The sequence below is a fragment of the Corvus moneduloides genome, chromosome 1 (genome assembly GCF_009650955.1).
Source record: "Corvus moneduloides isolate bCorMon1 chromosome 1, bCorMon1.pri, whole genome shotgun sequence".
NCBI lineage: Eukaryota > Metazoa > Chordata > Aves > Passeriformes > Corvidae > Corvus > Corvus moneduloides.
The window spans coordinates 10526367-10550316 of record NC_045476.1 but is presented as its reverse complement, the minus strand read 5'-3'; the positions used below and the strand labels follow the sequence as shown (position 1 = coordinate 10550316).

Genomic DNA, 23950 nt, shown 5'->3' with positions numbered 1-23950 from the left:
CACATGCAGAGTGCTCAACGGGACAGAAAAACTCATCAAGTAGATATGCAAGAGCATGTTAACATGCCCAGAGTTATTCAACTAGGCCACCATGTTGGAAAAGCAAGGCCTTCACAGCTGGGACAAGACAGGCTGTGCAGATGATGGCAAAGGAAAGCACAAGTGAAGTGAAATGAAAACTGCCATGTAGATGCCAGAACCATTTTGCTCCTCAGATCAGAACAAAACCTCAGTTCAATTTGAAGAGCTCTAATCAATAACCTCTAAATTGAATAATTTCTCAATAAGAGAACAGCTGTTATTACCAATCATGTATTTCAAAGCAGTATCTGCTGGAAAAAAGGTATTGGAATTTGAGTCACCAGTATAATTTTCGGAGGCTTTAACTCAGGAAATCAATTTAATTAACAGGCAACAAGTTAGTGCCTGGATTATAAAATAAATGTAGCCTTTTCCCAGGGCTCTGTTAAACTCCTCATACGAGGATGTGATTGGGGATTCACAGCACTAGTAAGACAAATTCCTATTGCTGCACACATAAAACCAGATAATAACAAAGATTTATATTTAAGGAAACATCAGTCTTATTTCCACATCATTTCGTACTTTTTTCATCAGCAGAGAATAAGTAAGGGAGATGAACTGGGGGCACAGCAAATCTAAAACAGTAAGTGACAAGATACTTTACCTGCTGTGTCAGCAGGGCACAGGCAAGTAAGTCACGTATTGAACTGAAGCAGTCATATTTATAGACACACACAGAGTATATGAAAAATGTAAACAAGCAATGTTTACAGAACTGGAAACTTCCATGGGAAGATACAACTTCAAAAAAGACACTAGGTGACTGCAGGCTTGAAGTGCAAAAGCACTATCAATGCACTATACTAAGTCTATAAATGTCAAAATACACTTAGAAACACACTTTGAGGCAAAACACATAGCTTGTAAATAAGAACAGAAAATATAGGAAACTTTTATAAGTAATATAGGAAACAAAGCTTTTGAAGATAAAAAAACAGAACACAGAAACTGAAGCTAGACAGACTCAGACTAGGGAAGCACAAAAAGTTTAGCAAAGAAGTTAAACACTGCAACAAGCAACATACAGAATTTACCAAGAGATAAGTTGAAATCTTTATCATTGGAACAACCTAACATAATGTTGTCAATTCTAAAATTACCTCCTAATTCAAAACAGATATCAATGCAAGCAGCTCAAGACAGATACCTTGACCACAACAATTCCTTCTGGCCTTACCGGATGAGAATTTATTTTCTTAAATTGCCTTAGTAGTAGATGATAAGAAAAAATCTGCTTTTAATGAAGCTATGCTCAGGACACCAAAATAAAAGGTGATTTCTTAGGCCACTTAAGATACAATCTCTCATAGATAATGACATACCATCACTTTGACATACAGGACAATGCACTGCAACTCTTCATCTTCTGGCGTCAATTAACTCTATAGAAGCTTTATATACTCTGTCTATAACAGGATTCTATAGTCTCTCAACACATCGGCATCAGTTTTATTTTTCACACGATAACGAGCCATTTCGAGTAAACCTCCAGTGTCGTTCATTAAGCTAATTAGAGGAAGCTGAGATCGCACCGCCGTCTCCGCGCCGGGCCGGGCCGGGCGCCCGCCGCGGTGCGGTGCTGCCACCTGCTGGTGAGCGGCTGTAGCGCGGATCCCCCGCCAGGAGGAAGGGATCGGATGGAGAGAGATTTTGGGTGCTGCGACACAATAAACACGGAATGCTGGCCTCATGATTGAGATGTTTGGCATCTAATTATATTGGCCTAGCGCATTAAGAGTTGATCTGGTGAAACACACTGGGAAAAAATAGCTGCTCTGTGAGCTCCAGACTCAACAGGTACGACTCAGCCAGAGGGTGTTAAAACTTACGGTTGAGGACTCTAAATCATCAGTGTTAACAACTGTAACATCCAATTTACAGAACTGATGCCAAGGGCCTATCCAAATATTAAATACTTGGCATATTATTCAAATAGACATTCAGAAAAGCCAAGAAAGTGTCTCTTGTGTATGTATTTTCCACAACAGATAAAACAGTTTCTTCTATGCTGCTTAACGTGAGAAGATTGTTAGTGTTGATTAGAAAGCAATTTAAAAATATTTTGCCAGTAGGCAGTACAATAAAGGAACAAAAATAAAATTCCTCAAAGTATGTCTCAACTGCAAAAATACCAACCCCCCCATCTCTGCTCTAACTGTACTCCTCAGTGAAACACCTTCTGTAACAGAATTACCCCTTCCACAAATCAGAGACCTCTGCAGCCCTGGCCACTGAAAAGTAAAGTCAGTTGTGAGACCCTCAAATTTAGGGTGCATTTGGTGAAAAAGCCTATGTCAATACTAAAAACTCATACATTCAAAGTTAAAAACAGAGACAGTTGATAAAGCACACAAACACAAACATGAAGACGATTAAAAGCTAGAATAAGAGCAACTGAAGAGGTTGCACAAGGTCTTCTCCATTCCTAAAAAATAAACTCTCTGCTAGTTTATAGGTCTCAGCAATACAAGCCAAAACACCAGCTAACAGTTTTTACAGTATGCACCATCACCCAAGATCAACATCATTTGGTCTCAGCAAGCATATAGGAAAACAGAAACTTGGTCAGTCTTGGTCATTTCTCTGAAAAAATGTCCTGGGACAAAGCAGTTAATCAGCTTGGGAAAAAATGCAAGCACCAAGGGATACAAAACCTTCCAACTTTATATGACATTCTAGGAAAAGTGGTAGAAGAACACAAAAGTGATGAGATTAAACAATTCTAGGATGCAGGCCACAAAATCAAGCTTACTGCTCTATCAGGAGAAGATGCCTACTTATACAGATGATTGTGAAGCACCAAGTAATTCATCAAGCTCAGGAGTCCAGGGCAGGGGGGTTAAAGAGGTTTTAGTTTTTATATAGGCTAGTCAATAGCTAAAAAAATGAAAAAGTGGATACTGAAATCAGTCATAATGTAAATTACGCATTTGAATTAATAAAAACCAGAAATGTGAATAAATATTTGTGGTTTGTATTTTGAGCTAGGATTAGCAATCACATTTTATTCTGAAAGAGGGAGGTGAAATTTTTTCTGAAACATTCAAGCTCAAACATTCACTAGTCTCAAAAAGAGATTTGCTTCTTTGGGTAAAGTATTTCCAAGTTACACCTGCATTTTCTATGTATCAGAATTCCAAGAAACAGAAAGGTAAGTAAACACCAGAACACAGATTCTCATGACTATATTTGTCCATATCCAATAGTAGTCAGTACAACAACATTAAGCCTAAATTGGTAACTAAAAATGTTACATCAGAATCACTGTTTTGACAGAACATGGCAGTTGGTGCCCATACTTTTATTTCTTATTTTATGTAAAAATTAGAAGCTTTTAAGAGTGAAAATTAATCCTTTTTTTATCCACTGGTTTTAAAGGAGTAACCTTTACTTCACACTGAGTATCAAGACAAGCAGAGGCAATCTGCTTGATCCACTGCCTCACAGCAATAACCCCAAACAGCAGGCATAACCAATGCCAAAAAGAACCTCATACCTTAAATCACCTTTAATTGTAACAGTTTTTATCAGGACTTACCACATGAGTAATAGCACACCAAGAGCCCTGGCTGTTGTTTTGGAAATTACGTACTGCTGTGCTACATTAGAAGGAGGACAGTTGGGGGTTTCTGTGAAAATCACTCTTACAAAACAGGAATTAACTCAGTACCTCAAAAAGAGCATGGGAACAGTTCTGGCCAAATTTGCAACTTTTTGAACTTGTAAAAGCTGTCACTTACTCTGTGTGGCCCTGAAAGACATTCACAGAATGGATAGAAGGATCTCTGAAATCCCACAGGCGGAAGGTGGTGTCGCGTGACGATGTCACCACGAGACGCTGGGTGGGATGTGTACAACAATGTGTGAGCTCTTGGTCGTGCCCTACAATCACACATGAGAACAAGTAAGGTAACGAAAACCAGACTTTTCATTTCCACATACACTTGGAACGAAATGCTGATGATTTTTCCCTCTTTTTCCTAAACAGAAAGGAATAATGATCATTCTGAACTTTAATCCTGTTACTGCTGTAAAAGTTTGGGAATGTGTTTGAAGGCAAAAACCACACTACTTATTTCACATTCAGTAGTGCAGGTTATTGCTGCTTAACACACCATGAACACAGCAAAAGCCTTTTGCAAGAACTAAAATCTGGGTACATTCAATTTGGGTACGTTCAATTTAAACACAACTATCTTCATAGGTTAAATCATAAGCTTAAAAGAAGACAAATTCATGCTCAGGGGATTTACAAGATTGCAATTTTAGAAACTGTTACAACACTGAGCAGCAGATGGTACACACTCATACTGCTCCAGAGAAACAACCTACTTTTCTCAATGTTTTAGTTGCTACAAATAATCCCACTTATAAAAACAAACCACCAATTTAATTTTTTGTGAGTGAACAAATACCTGTAAGAGAATGGACAAGTTCAGAAGTCTCTACATCATACAGGTTTGCTGTCCTGTCCCATGATGCTGTCACAGCTTGCTTCCCCCCAACAAGCCAGTCGGCTGCTATGACCACTCCTTGATGGCTTTTCAGTGAAGTTAATGGGGCTCTGACAGTGGGGCAATCACTGGAACCATCTCCATCTCCATCAGGTTCATCTTTATCTGAGCATTCAACTTCATCTTCTCCAGACACTTGCTGTAAAATGCAAGAGAAAAAAAGATGCAGAATAAAAGGGAAGGAATGTCTCTAAGTTACATTTTGCAGGGTAAATGCTTCCCAATCCCCTAAACATGAATGTGGGTAAATTAATTCTGCTACACCCAGCCGATTCCAGTACTCCCTATCACAAACTTGGTTGAAGGACCATAACCAGTGAGTTAAATGCAGTTTTAATAACTCCTTTTAACAACTTGCTGATGTGCGGCTGAGGGAACTGGAGGTGTTCAGCCTGGAGAAAAGGAGGCTCAGGGGAGACCTCATTGCTCTCTACAACTCTCTGAAAGGATGGTGCAGCCAGGTGGGCGTCAGTCTCTTCTCTCAAGGAAAAAGTGATAGGACAAGAGGAAGCATCCTCAAGTAGGGAATGTTTAGACTGGCTATTAGGAAAAATGCCTTCACCAAAAGGGTTATTAAGCCTTGGAACAGGCTACCCAGGGAAGTGGGGAAATCAACATCCCCGGGGGTATCTAAAAGACAGGTAGATGTGACCCTTAAGGACATGGTTTAGGGCTTTAGCAGTGTGGGGTTAACAGCTGGACTTGATCTTAAGAGTTTTTTTCCAATCTAAATGATTCTATGATTCTACTTCATCTTAAAATCTCCTCCAAACTCTTTAGCTCTGAGTATCTGTCCCCTTTACTATCTGCTAAGTGTATTACCCTAGAGTTTCATTGCAGCACATTATCAAGGGACTTTTTCCTTTCAATTTTTAAGGGTAGGAAGCATCTAACAGAACACTGACTATATTAATCTTTGGGAAGACAATAATTTACAGACATTTTTATCCATTAAAATCAAATCATTACATCAATATTTGTCTGTTGGCTGATACATAGTCATCATGCACTGCTGATGTAAACTGGACGCAAAAAAAAAATTCTTTTGCTCATCATTAAACATCATTCTCTGAACTCCTTTTTCACTTACACAAGACAAAAACATCTTTCTTTTATGTTACTTGGGTGTGGAAAAGATAACATTTTTATTTTCTTTCAAAATGGAAATGCCAAATCAAATAAACTGAATCAAACATTTTCCATTCAGAAATCTATCTCGTATTATACAGCCAACTCCTGCCCCTACTTAGCCTGCTGTGAAACTCATGCTATAAGCTATGTTTTCTTCACAATTTAGTAAGGGTGGTTTTAAGTAAAATAAGCATTTGACAGGCTAGAGTAAACACTGACTAAATAAAGGCCTGGGGACAACAACATCAGACAATGTGATGTGTTCTGGAAAGGGTTGATTAGAAATCAATAAAGACTCAATTAAATAAATGCTAAAATTGCAAGTCTTTATCATCAGTTTTCAATCCACAGCAACTATAGCTAATACTATAGTAACTATAGCTAATACTTGTGCCTTGGTAAGTTAAGCTACAAAAATTTAGCTAGTTTAAAAAGCACTTCATTATACTTTTACAGTTCATTTACATATTTACTACCTTGAACAAGAAGTTGATTCATCTCCTTGCAGCTGTAAATTCTGTTCTGCACCAAATGCCTTTGAAAACATGAAGGGAGTCTATTTTCAAAGAAAAGCTGAAATATAGCTGTTCAACTAAAACCTTAAAATCCCACCTTTGGCAGTCCTGAGATCATGTATTTTTTAATTATGTGTAAATTTAACATTTAGTCTTATCATAAAACCTGTATGTGATGAAATCGCTGTGCAATTAGTTTAGTTGCAGTAGGTTGATTGCTTACATTGCAGTCTGCAGTTGGCTGAGGTGTAGGCAACTGTACTATGTACCTCCAGATGTGAGCAGTCTGGTCTCCAGATGCTGCACAGAGGAAAAGAGGTAAAAAAAAGAGAGAGAAAATAAATAAGAGCATTTCCATGCGCAATAAAAACAAGCTTTAATATTACATTTAGCAATACTGTCTAAGTTGCATCTATCTTTCCTAACAGATACCCTTATGAACTTCATGGTAAGCAAGTCTCAACATCTCAGACGTAACTCATTATGCAAGACATAAGTAGCTACCAAATTAATCACTCCTACAGTGAAACATACATTTGAATACTACACATCAGAACACGAGTCTCACCGCTGTTCAATATGTGACATTTGGATACATCACCAGGTATTCATTTATTGTTTCTCAAAATACTGGGGGTCTTTATTCAATGATTTCTTCCATTAAATATTTTTACTGTGGTTTTAATGAGAAACCCAAAATAGCAAGTGTAAGCTATTCCTCTTCTGCCTTATGACTCAGCTTAACTAGTAGCAGTTTACAGCTCAGCAGGTACCATGTGATTTTAAACTCCATCTGTTTTAAAATGGACTTATTCATTATTAACTAAGGCAAAACTCAAGATTGTCCTTGCTATGGTCAGAACGAATATGTTCCAGTACCTGAGGGGTACCAAGCCGAATGGTTTAGATAGAGAAAAACAGTTTGTAATTAGTATGCAAAATTCTGGCAAGCTCAATGTATATGAAAGTACTAGGAAATGTATCTCATCTAACAGACTAAGAAGGCTGGAAGAAAGCTCAACCTTATATTATTTCTGATGTCACTATTCTGGATCAGCAGCAAGATTTTTTTTTTTTTAACCAGTTCTAAATTAATTATCACTGAAGAAAAAGAATCCCTGAGAACTCTCAATTGAAATATTTTGCAGAACCATCTCCCAGAAAAATAATGGGAGAATAAGAATCAAACAAAAGCTGTCTATAGCTAGGTTGGTTTGGGTTTTAAGTCACTTTACATAGTAAAATTGTTTATGGTAACAAAATAATGGCTACAGTTAGCAGATGAAAAAAGGAAAATCCAAACAGATAAATCCTAGACAGAAGGCCTGCTACTCCCTACCTTCCTTTTAAGTGCCCACTGTAGATGCAGAAAGCAGAAGTGTTTTAATTTCTAACCTCAGCAGCAATTATCATCATTTTACAATGACTTACCTAATAGTGGCAAATTGAATCCAGACCTCTTTAATCCCAAAGCTAGTATCCTAAATGCTGGACTATATGAACCACAGGATTAGACCAATCAGACAGTTTTCAAACCTGAAGTTGCACTGATGGTACGCTCAGGCCTGAAAACACCTTCACACTAACAGTCTTATTTTCACACTGCTTTTTCGGCACACCCAATAGCGCAATATCATTCTCCTTTACTTCTGGAAATATCATTTATAGATATATATAGATAGAACAGACTATTTCAATTGGAAAAGACCTACAACAAATCTCCAATTCAACTCTCTGACCACTTCAAGGCTGATCAAAAGTAAAAGTGTGTTGTTAAGGGCATTGTCCAAATGCCTCTTAAACACTGACAGGCCTGGAGCATCAACCATCTCTCTAGGGAGCCTGTTGCAGGACCTGGCCATCCTCTTGGTAAAATAATGCTTCCTAATATTTAGCCTAAAACTTCCCAGCAGAGCTTTGAGCCATTCCCATGCATCCCATCACTGGCTCTCAGGGGAAAGAGCTCAACACATCCCTTTCCAATTCCCCTCCTCAGGAAGCTGTAGAGAGCAACAAGGTCATCCCTCAGGTTCCTTTACTCCAAACCAGAGAAACCCAAAGTCTTTACCTGCGTCTCACACAACTTCCCACCATTTCACCAGCTTTGGGGTTCTCCTCTGGACACATCCAAGGACCTTCACAACCTTCTTAAATTGTGGGGCCCAGAACTGCACACAGCACTGCAGGTGAGGCCACACCAACACTGACTCACCTCTTTTGACCAGCTGGTTGTGGGGTGTTTGATGAGGTTTGCCCTCTGGACTGCCCAGGCATACCGCTGACTTAAATCAAGCCTGCTGACAACCAGCACCCCCTGAGCCCTTTCTGCAGGGCTGCGCTCCAGCCACTCCTCTCTCAATTTATACTTGTGCTCAACACTACTCTGCTTTAGCTGCAGCATCCGGCATTTGAACTTGTTAGATTTCATCCCATCCATCACTGCCCAATGCCCTCGCTTACTTGGATCCCTCTGAAAGGCCTCCTGTCCCTCATGAGAATCAGCAGTACCTCCCAGTTTGGTATCACCAACAAACTTGCGAAAGGTGCATTCAATTCCTGCATCCAGGTCATTGATAAATCTATTGAACAGGGCTGGCTCTAGAACTGATTCCTGAGGAACACCACTGGTGATCCTTTGCCAGCCAGATGCAGCCCCATTCACTAGAACCCTCTGAGCTCTGCCCTTCAGCCAGCTGCCCATATAGCACACCGTGAACCTGCTAATCCCACAGCTGGACAACTTGTCCAGAACAACACTGTGAAGGACAACATCAAAACCCTTACTAAAAACCAGAAAAACTAAATCCACCACATTCCCTTCAGCCACTAGGCAGGTCACCTTATCCTAGAAGGATGTCAAATTAGTTAAACAGGACCTTCCCTTTGCGAACCCATGTTTACAGTGCCTGATGACTGCACTATTCTTTAAATAATAAATTATAATCTCCATATGTTTTTCAGGAACCAAGATTGGATTAACAGGTCTGTAGTTCCATGGATCTTTCCTCACACCCTTCTTGGAATATTGGAGTAACACTAGTCAGAAGGGACCTCTCCAGGCTCCCAAGACCTTTGGTAGATAATCAAGAGGTATCCTGCCATAACACCTACTAGTTCTTTCAGTACTCCGGGATGAATTCCAGAACATTCAGCTGATGTATGATTCTCAGTGTCTGGTTTGGAGCAGGGAAGCACAAATGACAACATGACATGAAAAACACAGATGGCAAGATCTAGCTCTGATTTTTTATGCCTTCAAGTATAAAAATAATCAACAAGGATGCTGACAAAGCAATAGGGAGAGAGGCTACAACCAGAACAACTTAGCAAATTACACTTCTTTTCCACCAAGATTAATATACTTAACATATGAAAAAACTTTACATACCTGTAAGAGCCACTTGCTCAGTGGGATGAAACTTTATGGAGTTCACTGTTTGAAACAAAGTAAAGTTTTAAATTAGTATACTAAAAGAATTCTTTCGCCATTATTTTATCATTAAAAGTATTGAAAAAGCAAGTCTTCTTAAGTTTTAAGCAACTTTTGGTTGTGATCTTTTAGGTGATATAAAAGTGCAGTACCAAGGAAAGCAGCTGTAATTGATTATACAACAACACATATTTTCTAGAAAGTTATTTCCTGAATCTAGTACAAGTGGTTCATGTTAGAGAGGATAAACAAACCACATTCAAGAAGTACATAAGCTGACAGGGGACAGTGCTCTGGACTTCCATAAAGAGAATTTAAGTATTCATAATTATTTTTAACTTAATGAAAACTTACTATATGTTACCATCAACTTTCTGCTTATTACTTAGGATTGCAAGAAGAAATGACTGAAAACCTGATGCAAGTAACACAAATGGGATTTCAGTCCTGCAACCATATCAAAACATAATGGCTTCAAAATAGGCCTGCAAGAATTCTATCACCCAATGAAGCTCTTCATTTCATTTCAGTGCATAAGATTCAATTCAAGACAGAATTTAGAAATCATTTCCATTCATTATACAAGTAAAATAGATGCACATGTTGTTAGGAGAGCGCAGTGCAATGAGTCTAAAAAGATACTCCTTACGCTGAACTAATTCTATGGTGCACCAGCTGCTGGCACCCAAAACCTTTGCACCATTTCAAATCAACTGTCAAACTGTTCAAAAAAAAAGAAGTTTTACTAAATAAAAAATACATTATTTCTAATATAGTTTATAGATGTGTATAGTTATATAAAATTTATATACAGTATAATTTTTTTGTTGTTGTTCAAACACAGTTGTTTAAACACGGCTGTTTAAATATAGGTTAGAACTTCTTATTTTCATAGTTATCCAAATAGCAATTCTAAAAGAAAACTATCAGCATGGAAGTTCAAGTGAGTGAAGTTTTCAAACATGACCTTACAGAACTTAAAGGTCCATACAGCAAGCAACCCAAGATATCTGAACACATTAGTGTGTTACCAGTTTTTTCTATGTATTTATCTTTGTGCTGTAGGAGAGAAAAGTCATACAGCAGAAAGAAAAAGTACAACTCATGGCTGAAGCAGTTCTAGAGAACTTAATTCTATTTGTATCCTTACAAAGTTCCTGTGATGTGCTGAGTTACTTAACTAAACAATCCTGGTCAGTAACTGTGTTCCTCACTTTCCCAGGGTATGATCACTCAAAGTGCTCCATTCTCTACAGCACATTAAAGCTATGGAAAACCTCTCCAATTTTGGTCTACAAAATCCTGTATTGTAACTCATTAAGAGACAGAAGGGCGCGAATCAGATTCTTGTCAAATTGGATACCAAAAATTAAGATTAACATCAAGAACACTCACTGCACTGCACCTCTCCACCCAAGATGGGGTTTAAAAACCCTGTATCCACAATATTCATATTGGTATAAAGAAAGACAAACACCTATATTTAATTAACTGTCTTAAAACTGTCTTAAAAACAAGATCTTAGTATTATGCAGCAAATTATATATGGGATATTAAACAAATAAGTGCAAATAGATATTCACCCAGCATCTGTAGTTTCTAACCCAAATATAACACAGATCCTGCAAGACAGCTAATTTAGGATTATATAAGTTTCCCTTGTTCTCCGCACACACGAGACCTCAGTAAGTTGTGACATTTAACTTCTGAGTGTCGTAACTGTGCCTGTAAACTTCTTTATATGGACTTGTTTATTCACTTAGCATCTGCAGAACTGTCTTAACGTGCCTCTCCAATAAAGAATCATATTACAAAATGCTCTCTGCATGAAAATTAGTGGAACTTCACAATTGACTTGTTAATGATATTGGCACACCTGCAAGTGAAACCCCAATAAACATTTCTGTAGCTGGCCAAAACACATTTCCCCCTCCCATGCTCTGTTCCCAGTTTTCACAACATGCCCTTATCTTACCTGAGCCAACATGCCCTACATACTTGACAAGGCACTTCCCTGTTTCTATGCTCCACAGCAAAGCAGTGTGATCTACAAAGATTAAAAAGCAGCTGTAAATAGTTAAAAACATATGATTTTCATTTTTACCCTTTCAACAAACAAGTTATCTTCCACTCTAGCACATACCATATGAAAGATTTTAAATGTAGAACTCTTGACTACCACCTTATATACAAAACATTTTCTTATCATTGTACACGTCTTGCCCAAAAAGTAAAGGTGCTATCCTAATCAAATTAATTTGCAGTAACTATTGAAAGGCAAATTCTACTTTTGATATTTTTCCTAACTTGGTTACATGCTTCATATATAATGCTCCAGCTGTGTATCATGAGATTCAAAAAAAATCAGAGAAAGCATCCCATGATGAAAAGGCAGTCACTACAAACAGGAACTCTATGCACAATCTATTTACTTCCTGCATGGAAGTTCCAAATGCATACAGGTCACTGCAGAGCACTAAAAAAATTAATTTAAAAAGGAAATCAAAATGCCTCTCCTTTATCCTGACACACCCAAAATTAAACAATTCAATATTTAAGTGGGTAGTACCTAACGCTGAATTGGAGAATAGCTGTTTCCAAGTTAAATCAGGACAAAGACAAGATGTCGCACACAAAGATAAAATGTGCCCCTCAGCAGGCACATAAAAATTGTAACAGGTCAGTCCAAAAAGCAGAGGTTTCTGGTCTGTAAATACTGATCTAGTCAGTACCTTCAGATTCTGTTCCAGCTTCCAAAGACTATCACTTCAAATTGACTGATTCTGTCTAGTTATGATTTATTTCCCTAATAATTTTCTAAAACTACACAAATATCTATATTGATTTTTGGACTATAATAGATTTAATGACTTATTCATTAGTACTTGTTCCCCCTCAAGTGGGAAGGAATAAATCTAATAAAGTAAAAAGGACTGAAAATTAACACTTTTAGCTGTCCCTGTGTTCTTAGGCAAAAGACAGAATGCAAGAATACAAGAATATGCAAACTATGACCACGTGTATAGTTTCTATAAAACAAAGACTAAACAATGCTAGGATAGAAAGCCTGCAGGAGTCTCTGTATCCAGCCGTATGAAATTCTGTGCCAGAGGCCTCCCCAGGCAAGCAGCTCCCCATCCCACCCATCCACACCACCCAACATGCGAAGCTGACTAAGGAGAGTATGACCTGCATGGAAGTGAACTGGCCCAAGTTTTAGAAAGACCAACAAGTATAATTGAACCCTCTAAGAAAAAGGAAATTCCTATTTTAAGAATTTTTCAGCTACAGAATTTCTTTAAAAGGACTCTTTCAGCGTGGAGCTCCGTTTCCAAGTATGCTTTGGATCTGTATTTGCTATAGCTTAGCGACTTAAGCATTTTCTAAACATTCAAGCAACACAAAACTTTACCAGCAGATGCAGTTCCCAACACTACTGGCTGAGTTTTCGCGACACTGACATCCCAAATACCATCCCTGTGGCCAACATATTCCTTTACCAGTTGACAGATTGCCCTTGATGTTGTAGTTTTAAAACTGGATACAATCTGAAATAGCAGAGACACCAACATTTTTTTTCCACATTGATCCAAGATTAAGTAATTATCTCACAAATAAAAACAGACATTAACTTTTCCATGATTCTTTAATGTTCTGACAATACCCTATTGTCAAAATTTTGACATTTGATGGCCGGAAAGTGAGTCTGGATGCAAACATACCTCTCATTTCTTTTTTTTTTTTCTTTTTTAATAGCAGCCCTTTTACAGAATGCAAGACAAACTATTCTGTACTACAGTAATGCAATCTTATTGGAATAATGAGTTGTACAAGTGCAGAGTGCATTTCCCATTCAGTCTGGGTAAGGATTTTAATGGGAAAAAAAGAAGAAAAAGACCAAACCCAGCAAAAGACCTTAAAACTTTCCTTGCCTATTCCCAAACAAGTACATCTGATAACTCAGGCAGTCCCTGCTAGCCAGTGTAGTGTCTTTGAAAAAAATGTACTTATTATATAATTCTAGTAAAACCCAGAAACATTCCAATTTAAAACACTCACTGCTGTTTATCTTTAAAACTGCATGAAGCTAATCAAATCAAACATTAACCTGAGAGCATATGCCTGTTTATTTGTGTAATGAAGCTTTTAAAAAAATATGTCAAACTCATCTAAACATTTGATAAGCATGCTCCCTCAAAGTGAAGCTATTAGGGGAAAAACAGAAAAGACTCATTAAATCCAAATTAGTATGTGCATATGTAATACCAAATGAAAGGAAGAAAAGTCTAGTAAAACAGTAAAACTACAAGTCACTACAGTGCAGAAATGCTGAAAACACTCAGTATCTACAGAAAGGAACCAAAGTGCAGAAATTCTACATTTTCAGATAAAGGGGAGTGCAATATTAAAAAAAAAAAAGTTTGTCTTGCTGAACACTTCCAGAGACAACTGAAACCAAGAGTCATGAAAGATGGCTTTAAAAAGTAAAACCACCATTACAAACACCCTATTTTTACCCCACAAGTCTTGAAGCTTGTAACTGTTCTTTGAGAAAGACTACCTCAAAAGCTTTGTTAAACTGAAACAAAAAGACAACTTCAACTTTTCAGTGTTTTCCTCAGCATGGAATTACGGGCAGGTATCTGACCAGTTAAATCAAAACCTTTAAATACTTCAACACAAATCACATTAAGACTTATCTACAGCTTAGTAAAAGTTAGAAAGTTAATTAAGTCTACATTTCAGACAGTAAACTAAGGTTAAAATCCCATTAGTTTCTGGTATTAAAATAGAAGGTCTTAAGATGTCATTAAAGCAAATTACTTCAAAAAAGGTTTTTAAAGCTAAAAGAAAATCTGCAAGAGCATTCCAAATCCTGAGCATGTCAACTCTCCTATGATGAAATGATAATGCCCTATTTGAATTCCAAATTGTCAGCTAATATGCATTTTGGTTTCACAGCAGCAGAAGGAACAGTCCTTAAAGACGCACTGGAAAGAGAACAGGCTAATGCTAAAGATTATTAGTTCAACCGTACTGCAGAATTTCCTGTATTTTGAACACAATCCTACAGATGCAACTTTCACACTGAACACAGTCCTTAAACTAAATGCACTCGTGTCTAAGAAGCAGAACAGCTGAATTAAGTACTAACAGGAAAGGACTAATACAGCACTCAGCTTAAACTCCAAACCTGGTATTTTCCAGCTCTCAACCCCACATTCAGACTGTGCTTGCATTCTGTCTTTCTAATGTTGAGTCAAACCCTCATGAAAAATTCTTCTAGGAGAAAAATTTTCTAGCCCACCAACAAACAAAGAATTTCCAAAACTGCTGGACAGTGGTTTCACTTATCATTTAATGGCAAGAATATAAAACTCCTTTTGGAGTATTAGCAGTCTTTTAATTAACACACAGAAGATAAGAGTTCAAGAACACCATCCAATAGTAAATATCCTGATACAGGTATTTATTCAACACCCACTTTTTCCACACTTCTTTTTTCCCTTTCTTTTTTTGCTGCCCTTTACATACCAGTAATTGGATAAAATAGACAGGGCCTGGACTACTTCCTGCTTTGGTAAACACACATAAACAATGTCCCAAGCCAGGAAAGGTAAAGAACATGCAACGTGATAAAAAGATGTCTCTGTAGTGCAGAAAATTTCTGAAGTAACTTCAGTAGATCATCATATACAAATAAATGGGGAACCACATCCTGAGTGTGTTTTACTTTTGTCTGTCCTCTTTCTTAAACTGATACAGTTTCATGTACTTCCTTCTGTAAAAGGATTTACTAATAGGTAAGCAATTGTTTACTATGTAAACAAGTGAAAATTGTATACAAACTGAAACAATTGCATGGCAAACAGAGTGAGGCACCTGTAAAAACGTTTCTTACACAGACAGGGCACATTCAAAGTAAGAATGAAAACCTGATCAACTCAGCACCAGTCCAGCAGAATTACACTGTACCTGATGAACAGAATGTCATGTGAAGCAACTTTAAGCAGTGCGAACAAGAACTACATAGCCAGAAAGTTTTATTCCTTTCAACTACTGAGTGAATAAAAATATTCTTCTAAGAGTCTTTATCCTGATCCAGACAAATCAGAGATCCTGGAATTTAGTTTGGATGGAGCAAGTTACAGCACTTCAGTTTATTTTAGGACTTTGCATAAACAATTGATGCTTTCCTGATGTGTAACAACTTTCATAAGCCAGGGATCATTAACAGCAGCCATAACATTTTGTTACCATCAAAACATGGATTTCATATAGTGATTCCTGCATCCAAAACCAACTGCAGCTAAATTACAGAATCTTGTCCGTTAACAAAAATTACTTTTAAGAATACCAAGTGTTAAATCTACTCTACCCCTTCAGGATTTGGACACTGGTGGATAACCCTTGCTGCTAAAACAACGCTTTTCTGAAATGAGTTTTGCCAACTTTATATACAGCTAAATGATGAAAAGTATTCCAGTATGGAAATTTCATATGAAGGACTTGAATTAAGAATGTTCACTTCAGCATTTCCCCCAAGAGAATGAACAGATTGCTTTAGCCCTAGTATTTTTTACTAATATTAAAGCAGTCAAGGATCAGTCTTCTCTTTAGATTAAGCAAATAGTGAAAGGTCTTTTAAGAAAAAAAATTAATTCTATATACGCTGCCAATCTGAAAAATGTAATTGTGTGCAACTGCACAAAACAATCGGTTTGTAAAACTTAAGTCTCTTCTAATTTTCTACAGGCAAAACAAAACAAAACAAACAAACAAAAAGAAAACAACAACCAATCCAAAAAACCACACACCCAAGAAACCCCCTGTATGGTAGAAGTATAAAGGAAGGGCTGAAGAGAAAACTTGTAATCTACTGCCCCAGTGAGTTTGGAACACAACCATTTTGGGAAACAGCACTGTTCATTTAAGACACATAGAAAGTATAGTCATAAGAATTTCAGAGCTGTTGAACTCTTAAAACTCTACACGTCTCTTTCCCGGATAGGATATTGGGGAACTCTACATCCAGTCAGGGTACAGATGGAAAAATCACAGTCTGTTAGAAAGTTACACTCCTTCCTAACTCTTTGTTATATTCTCTCTGTGTGTCAAGAGACAAAAGGTTATAGCTTTGACTCTTCTGTGTAGGAAGCAAGGAGAGGTCAAAATAAAGCACTTCCGTGAAGTGCATTAAGGTTTCAAAGAACACACTGGACAGAGATGCTCTCAATGTTGTAATTTCCCTCAGCTCTTGCCTAGTCCCCAGTAAATTCTGACTCAAAGTTGTGAAAATAAAGAAATAAGAAATACATCAGCACATTCAGACATCTGTTGGCACCAATTGACACAACAGATGTGCATAATGTTCAGGTATTAAATTCTTCATGCTCCACTACTCATGGCTGCTTTGCTGTGCATGCACATCAGTTACCCAGGAGCCTCCACCTCATACTTCCCAGCTTCCCATGCTGAAGCTGTGAGGTCTGCCTGTCTTGCTCAGGAAAAAATACAAGTGTTACATTGCAAGAAAGTAAAAGAAGACAAGAATTTAACACCTGCCATAAAAATCCAAACAAAATAAAAGAACCCCACAAACAAAAAAAAAAACCTAAACAAAACCAAAAAGCCCACAAAACACAACACTACATTACACTAGAGGGTACTAATCCATAACTACAGAGTAGGTGTACCAAAACTATACAGCCCCTATTAATAATAACTTGTCCTTATTTAAGTGGTCTCATTAGAGAATTTGCAAATCATTAACTCTTAAAAGAGGCACCTCTAGGCAGCAAATTGGTAAGAAAAAAAGTTTGGAAAACAGCACAATAAAAAGGAGACAAGATAAACCACAGTAGCTTCAGTCTATTTCACTACCTTCTTCTTACTCTTACTCTCAAACTTTCATACTTAAGAGAAGGTATTTCCAAGACATCTACACGGCATATCAGCCTGCATTACAGGTCACCACAGAGCTGCCTATACAGCTGGTTCACATACCTCTGTGAGGAAAATGTGAGGGAATGTGGTTTCCTCACGTTTTATTTATGCTTAATAATGTATCAGGAAATTACTCTGATATAGGGAAAAAAGAGAAGCAGGTAAACTCCCTGTAAAAATTGAAAAAGGGGAGAGAGCAAGGAAAACAAAAATATCAGGTTGATGCAGATGTACAAAATGAAAAGCATCAGAAAGGTTAATTGTGCCAAAACATCAAGCAAAAAAAGATCACTAGCTACTGATGAGCAAGGCTTGCAACACAAAGGCAACAAATTGTTCTAGTGTCATAGCTAAAAATAAAAATTATTTTTAAAAGGAAATTTGTAATAGTACACACAGAGGTGTGAGAGGGACCAATATATATATGCCTCAACATATGTCACAAATGAGTGAAGAAAATTCCTATAAAAAAACCCAAACCTAATCTGTGCTGCCCTGCGCCCAGAGAGGCTTCCCCTGGCAGCCAAATCAGGGCAGAGAGAGCTCCCATGGTTGGACTGCGAGCAGCTCCCCGCCCCACACGCCTGCTGGTGAAGTACCCGGATGCCCGCGAAAGGTGCCTGCCAAAAATGCCCGCCAAAAATGCCCACCAAAAATGGGCCCGCGAAGCCGAGTGGGGGAGTTTAGGGGCACATAAAAGCAGCTAGCCGCAACACCACGAGGTCTTTTCGTTTTGGGTCGCCTGAAGGGTCAGCTCGGCCCCTTCTGCTCCCGCCTTCGCGCCCTCTTCCCTGAGATCCTGTTTCCCTGCCTGTGCCTGTTTGGCCCTGCTGTGCCAATTCCGGGAACTAGCTTGTCGACGTGAGGATTTCGTGCTCGCGGCCGCTGCCCTCACCCAGCTCGTAGCCGCCATCCGCAGCCGCTGCCCTCACGCAGCTCGTGCCCGCCGCCCGCAGCCGCCGCGCCCCGCCGCTGAGAGCCCGCCGCTGCGGCGGGAGGGCGCCTGCAGCCCCAGCAGCCCCAGCAGCCCGTCTCTGCCGACGGAAGGGACACGCAGCCTGCGGCTCTTTAAAAGTCGCGCTCAGCCTGCCACGGCAGCTACGCAAACGCACCGCGGTTCACAACGCGCACGCTCCGTGTGCCAAAGCGATGCTGACAGATAGCCGGGGTTCCGTGGCAACGCTGTCCCCTGCCTTCTGTTTGTACCCGCCCCCCCCCCCCCCGCTCCTTTTTCCTGTTCCCCCCCCCCCCACCTCCTTCTTTTTTTAATAAGAACACTTAGTTGTGGTTTTTTGGGGGTTTTTTTTTGTTTGTTTGTTTTTTGTTGGTTTTTTTTTATTTGATTTCAATAAACGGTTTTCAGACATAATGTTGCCGTCTTAGCGCTTGATTTTTCATCAGAAAAATCTATGAAAAGAATCCTTTCCCGGCTACCCCTTTTATAGTGGAAGAGGACAAGGCGCCTACTTAAATTCCCATTTCAACTGCAATACCCCAATCTTCATTCAGAAATCCACTACCAAGTTCTCTATTTCCCTCATGAAACAGAATTACTTTTTTTTTGTCTACATATGAAACAGCACTCCCACATACACGTGTGCACACTCTCCCCTCCAACATATCTTCTTCAAAAAAGGCGAGCAATTATTGTAAAAATATCATATGGTATGGGTTAAGTAATGGATAATCGATTAATCCAAGATAAACATCCTGCTCCTTAGGAGGCAGATTTACTTACAGACCAGCACTACCCAGCTTAAAGAAACCACAATTTACAACTTAAAAGACAGTCACATTAGTCTCACACATGGATGAGTAGAGATTTAATTTGTCTCATACCTTGCTAGTAGATGCCTTGTAAGTTGTCTTTAATTTCTGAGAAAGCTGACTGGTACTATGACTGGCTGTTGAGACAAATAAATTCAAAGGAAGATATTTCAAATACAGCATTACCTTGTTTGTATAAGCAACTGGTATTAATTCCCTTCAGTAACATTCTAAGTTTTGGTCAACAAAGTACAAAAAAGTCAATTCAAAAATACTGGTTTAGGATTCTTTGTGGCTCTCTTACCTTTTGTTTTCAGTTGTCCTTTGCTCAGTTCAGCTCCATCAATTGTCTGTCCTTCACCTGCTAAGCGCTCATTCAGTGTATCAACCTCCCTACGCACTACCAAAACCAGAAATTCACATTACTACAAAAAATTGGCTATCATTAATAACAGCATTAACATACTATTTAAGAACTGTTATGGTTAGTAAGTAAGCTGTTTTATGGTAAGGAGAGGAAAAGAGACCAACTGGGATTTTATAAAAGTAGGTCTCACCAAGACAAAAACCAAGACTCATGCTGAATTTTCCAGAGATCAACCTTGACCCAGATTCCATGGAAAGCATTGGCGGCTTCTAATTACTCTTACTAATAAATGAGGCTAAGGATTAACAAAACCATTTCTGTTAAATACATGGCCCATCTGTATTGAATTAAATCCAGCAGAAGACAAAAGACTTGTAGCATCATAAATATTTTAGCCACAGAATTAACATGTCCTTTCTTAACAAAGGTTTTATTAACCACAAAATAGCATTCTCCCTGAATACTTGTCTCCTACTAGAGTCTCACAAGAAAGGTAGTGCTGCAAATGACTATTTTTTATACTATGGATTTTTTTTTAAAATCTGTATACAGTAGCTGAAGCACTAGTACAGGAATTAGACCAAGAACAAAAAACATTAGACTGAGCAGAGAAGAGAAAAATTTAGAAATTGTCAGGGGAGTGAAAAGAGACCACAATCATAACTAGAGCTGTGAGGTGAAGAAAGCATATAAAGAAATGGAAATTGAAAAGGAGGAAAATAACCATACTCTGGAGGGTAAAAATCCACCACTTGTTTTCTGACAAGCACTTCTGAAGGCTGGGGAGGGAAACTCTTCTTTTCTTGCTACCAGCCAACTTCTCAGCAGGAGGCTGAGAATTCAGTTGTGCAAATTGTCACTAAAAATGGTGTACTTTTGATGGCAGCCTTTAACCAACACAATCACCGGTTTTAAGAGAATAAAAAACCCAGCACATTTTCAAAAAAGCAGGCAAGAAATTTTTTTTTTTTTTCAATAACATGAATGACTGGTTTAACTGTGGGAACTGATCAATCAGGTGTGGAAAAAAATTGACTTGGAGCCAAATCAGACAGATTCCACAATTCAGAAGCCAAACCAATGCAACACAGCTTAAAATTCCAGCAAGGGAAATTGAGCAGAGGCTTTACTGTATTACTGTACAGGCCTGTTACTTAAGTTGGGATCCTCTTGCATCAACTTGGATCACTTACATTATCAGACAACTGCACTGTCATTGAACAAATATCTTTTTCAGATAACACCTGGAATTTTTATCTGAATGCTTGACTTCAAAACTCCTGAACAGCTGCAGGTGCTGGTTATGCAATGTTTAAGTCGTTTGATCCAAAACCACCCCATTTTACACTTTTTCAAGTAAGTCGCTTTTCCAATTTTATTTACTAATACTGCATCATTAAAATTAAGCCTGTAAATATAAAACAAATTCACGAACTTCAAAGGCTGAATGGAGTTACTGCCAGATTAACATTAAATCCACTAGAGCCTACAATGATAAGGAGATAGACCCTTCACTGGCTTTGCCCAAGAGTCAAGGGGGGCTGACACAAATCAGTTCTCACTGCTCGGGTCAAAGAGCTAAGAAAGGAATTTTTCTGGAAAAGTACAAATTCCATCTTTGGCTGCAAGTTCAAAACAATTCTTAAATTCCTCACAGAAAAGCTACACTAATTATACTACAATATCCAAGGTAAGTGTTTTAATTAGTGTTACTATAACCTAAATACAAACAATTCCTAAGTTGCCAGAAAAAAATAGATACTCACATTCCAAATTTTCAATATACAGGTTTTCAAATTCCCGCTCTATTTGTCCAAAAAGTTCAAGGAGTGTATTCCGGACAGCAGATGGTAACTTAGAATCCTAGGAGGCAAAATATTGGGGATTATATTTTTCTTTACATATATTTTATACAATTAGCCTTCAATCTTGAACTGATTTTAACATTTATCTCAATGTCCCAGCAAGGAGGGAAATTAAAACTACTGCTAGTTTAGAACACAAAATGGATAGCTCTGTGCATCATAAAATTATTCATTTTATATATTCTTTCTCTTTCAAGGGATAGAATTCAACTCACCTACGGTATTTGTTTTGGTTTTCTTTACTAGAGAAAAATTATAAACCAAGATACATGTACAACTCATTTAAAAAAAATAAAAAGTGGGAATTTTTTTTTAAATGTCAAGATGTTTGCAGTTCAAGAAAAAAAGAATACCTTCAGTTGATAAAGTAAATTAGAAGTTGACATGCAATGGGTTAGAAAGGTGAATACAACATGTAAATTGGCTTACTACACTTACTACTTACCTAGGTAGCCAGCTATGAACTTCTTTTTTAAAAAGTTTTCACTTAACTGAGTCACCTTCCGCCACAGACCCGGGAATTGTCTGCAGGCACAGCCGGAAAGGCCTGCCATGACCCTGGCTGTGTAAGTTATTTCCAAAGTTTTAAAGAGAGAGCAAGAGAAACAACTCATAGCCATGATACAGAGCACACGTGCTTTGTGCACAATTCAGTTTTACACAGGTTCACAGCTGGTTTAAGCTGTGGCACTGTTCTGGAAGAAGGGGGACCATGCTCCTTAAGCCCTACATCATTCCTTTCTTCACCTGCCTCTCCCTTGACAGGATACTTTTGTTCAGGCATTCACAGACAATCAGAAGCAAAATAGATCCTAACTAAAACCAACTTGAAACTAAACTGATTAAACAAGAATATTAAATAAATGAAACACTATTAAGAGAAACACCGAAGTTAGAATTCTTTCTGATTCAATTACCCAATAATTTCATACAGCAAGATTATGGAAGAAACTAACTTATCCTACAACTTCTGCAATCAAAAAAGAGATGTAGAAAAGGTTTTCAAACCACTTCTCAAAGCCTGAAAGCATAAGCAAATCTAAACTTGTAATGAAGTAACCAGCATAGTAAAATGCATCTACTTCCTTTAGTCCCTCTAAAGTTGGCATTATTTAAAATAGCTTATTAAAACAGTATGTAATAATGTTATCTCTTTATCTGCAAAAGTCCTTAGCTAGTTCTCATGTGTTCTACAGCTCCACTGTAAAGGGGCATTAATACTCTCTACTTGCTAGACTCTGCCACCTGGCTTCTCAAGGTCAACAACATTAAACAAGATGGTAGACAAAACATTTTAAACAGCTATGTATTACAGCATAATACACTTAGAGTTTGCTAAGAAATACTAAAACAGCTTAACATTTTGGTTTAGTAGGCAGGGGTGACAGCATCTCATGACCTCTCAGCTGCCCTTCACTCCTTTCCTGACGTAAGGCTGCAGTAGTCCCAAATGCAGGAACAGTTTTCTATCCAAGTACTTGCATTCTCCAACTTCTAAGTGACTAGAAGCAACAACCTAGGCTCTGTTAATTCCCAGAAAACTAATGCTATGGTTTACTGAAAAAAATGTATTCAATTAAAAAAAAACCCCAATTACAACACTGAGAAAACACCAGGTTTTTCCCTTCAGAGTATCTGCAGACTTCAGTGTGAGGTTTCTCATAGCCAAACTCTGTTTGTATTTCAAACCACCTCTCCGATAAAAATCGAGTTTTGTATCATCTAACACTGTGTAGTCAATTTGACAATAAATAGCTTTTAAACTGATATTTGCTTATCTTTGCCAGCACTGCTTCCGACAGAAGCCTTACCTAAAGGTAATACCAGAATTGTTAAGTGCAACGCTCCAAGTCCAGATTGCACCTGCTACACTGATGTGACTAAGAAAGCTACAGAAGCAGTGGCTGCTGTTCTTTCCCTTAAATTTAATCCACAGAAGAGCACACCTTCATTTGAGCCAAACAAAAAAACCCCACACAAACAAAAATCTGAGTTAGCTCACACTTCTGTCAGGCAGGCAGTATTTGTTTACTTTATGGAAAGGAATACAGGACAGCCTTCCAACTAATATTTTCCCTATCAGAGTCATCATAAGAAGTATTTGGTTTATTCATATTTCTGGGTTGCTACTATTCTAAATGCAAACTTATGAAATCAAGAATCAATCTTGAACTTTTTTTTTTTTTTTTTGCACGTGGGGGGGAAGCTTGCACTGAAATAATCAGGCTGGGTTTTATATCGTTTTATGGTTTTATCATTCATGTAAGACTACAAAGAAGCTGATAAACTCCACAGGTCTCAACAGAACCTGAAACATTGTCAACATCCAC

At 38.1% G+C, this 23950-nt stretch overlaps 1 protein-coding gene across 2 annotated transcripts in view; it reads right to left on the bottom strand.

Annotated features, from left to right (window-relative positions):
* WDR37 (WD repeat domain 37) overlaps positions 1-23950 on the bottom strand; it is a 47088-nt gene that overhangs the window by 13587 nt on the left and 9551 nt on the right. For both annotated transcript variants that reach the window (XM_032099625.1, XM_032099615.1), the window contains 9 exons: positions 21522-21618; positions 19693-19788; positions 19461-19525; positions 13087-13222; positions 11650-11721; positions 9633-9677; positions 6468-6544; positions 4500-4737; positions 3825-3966 (listed from right to left, as the gene is read on the bottom strand). In XM_032099625.1, the coding sequence (XP_031955516.1) occupies positions 3825-3966; positions 4500-4737; positions 6468-6544; positions 9633-9677; positions 11650-11721; positions 13087-13222; positions 19461-19525; positions 19693-19788; positions 21522-21618 (968 nt within the window). The remainder of the gene's footprint in view (positions 1-3824; positions 3967-4499; positions 4738-6467; positions 6545-9632; positions 9678-11649; positions 11722-13086; positions 13223-19460; positions 19526-19692; positions 19789-21521; positions 21619-23950) is intronic.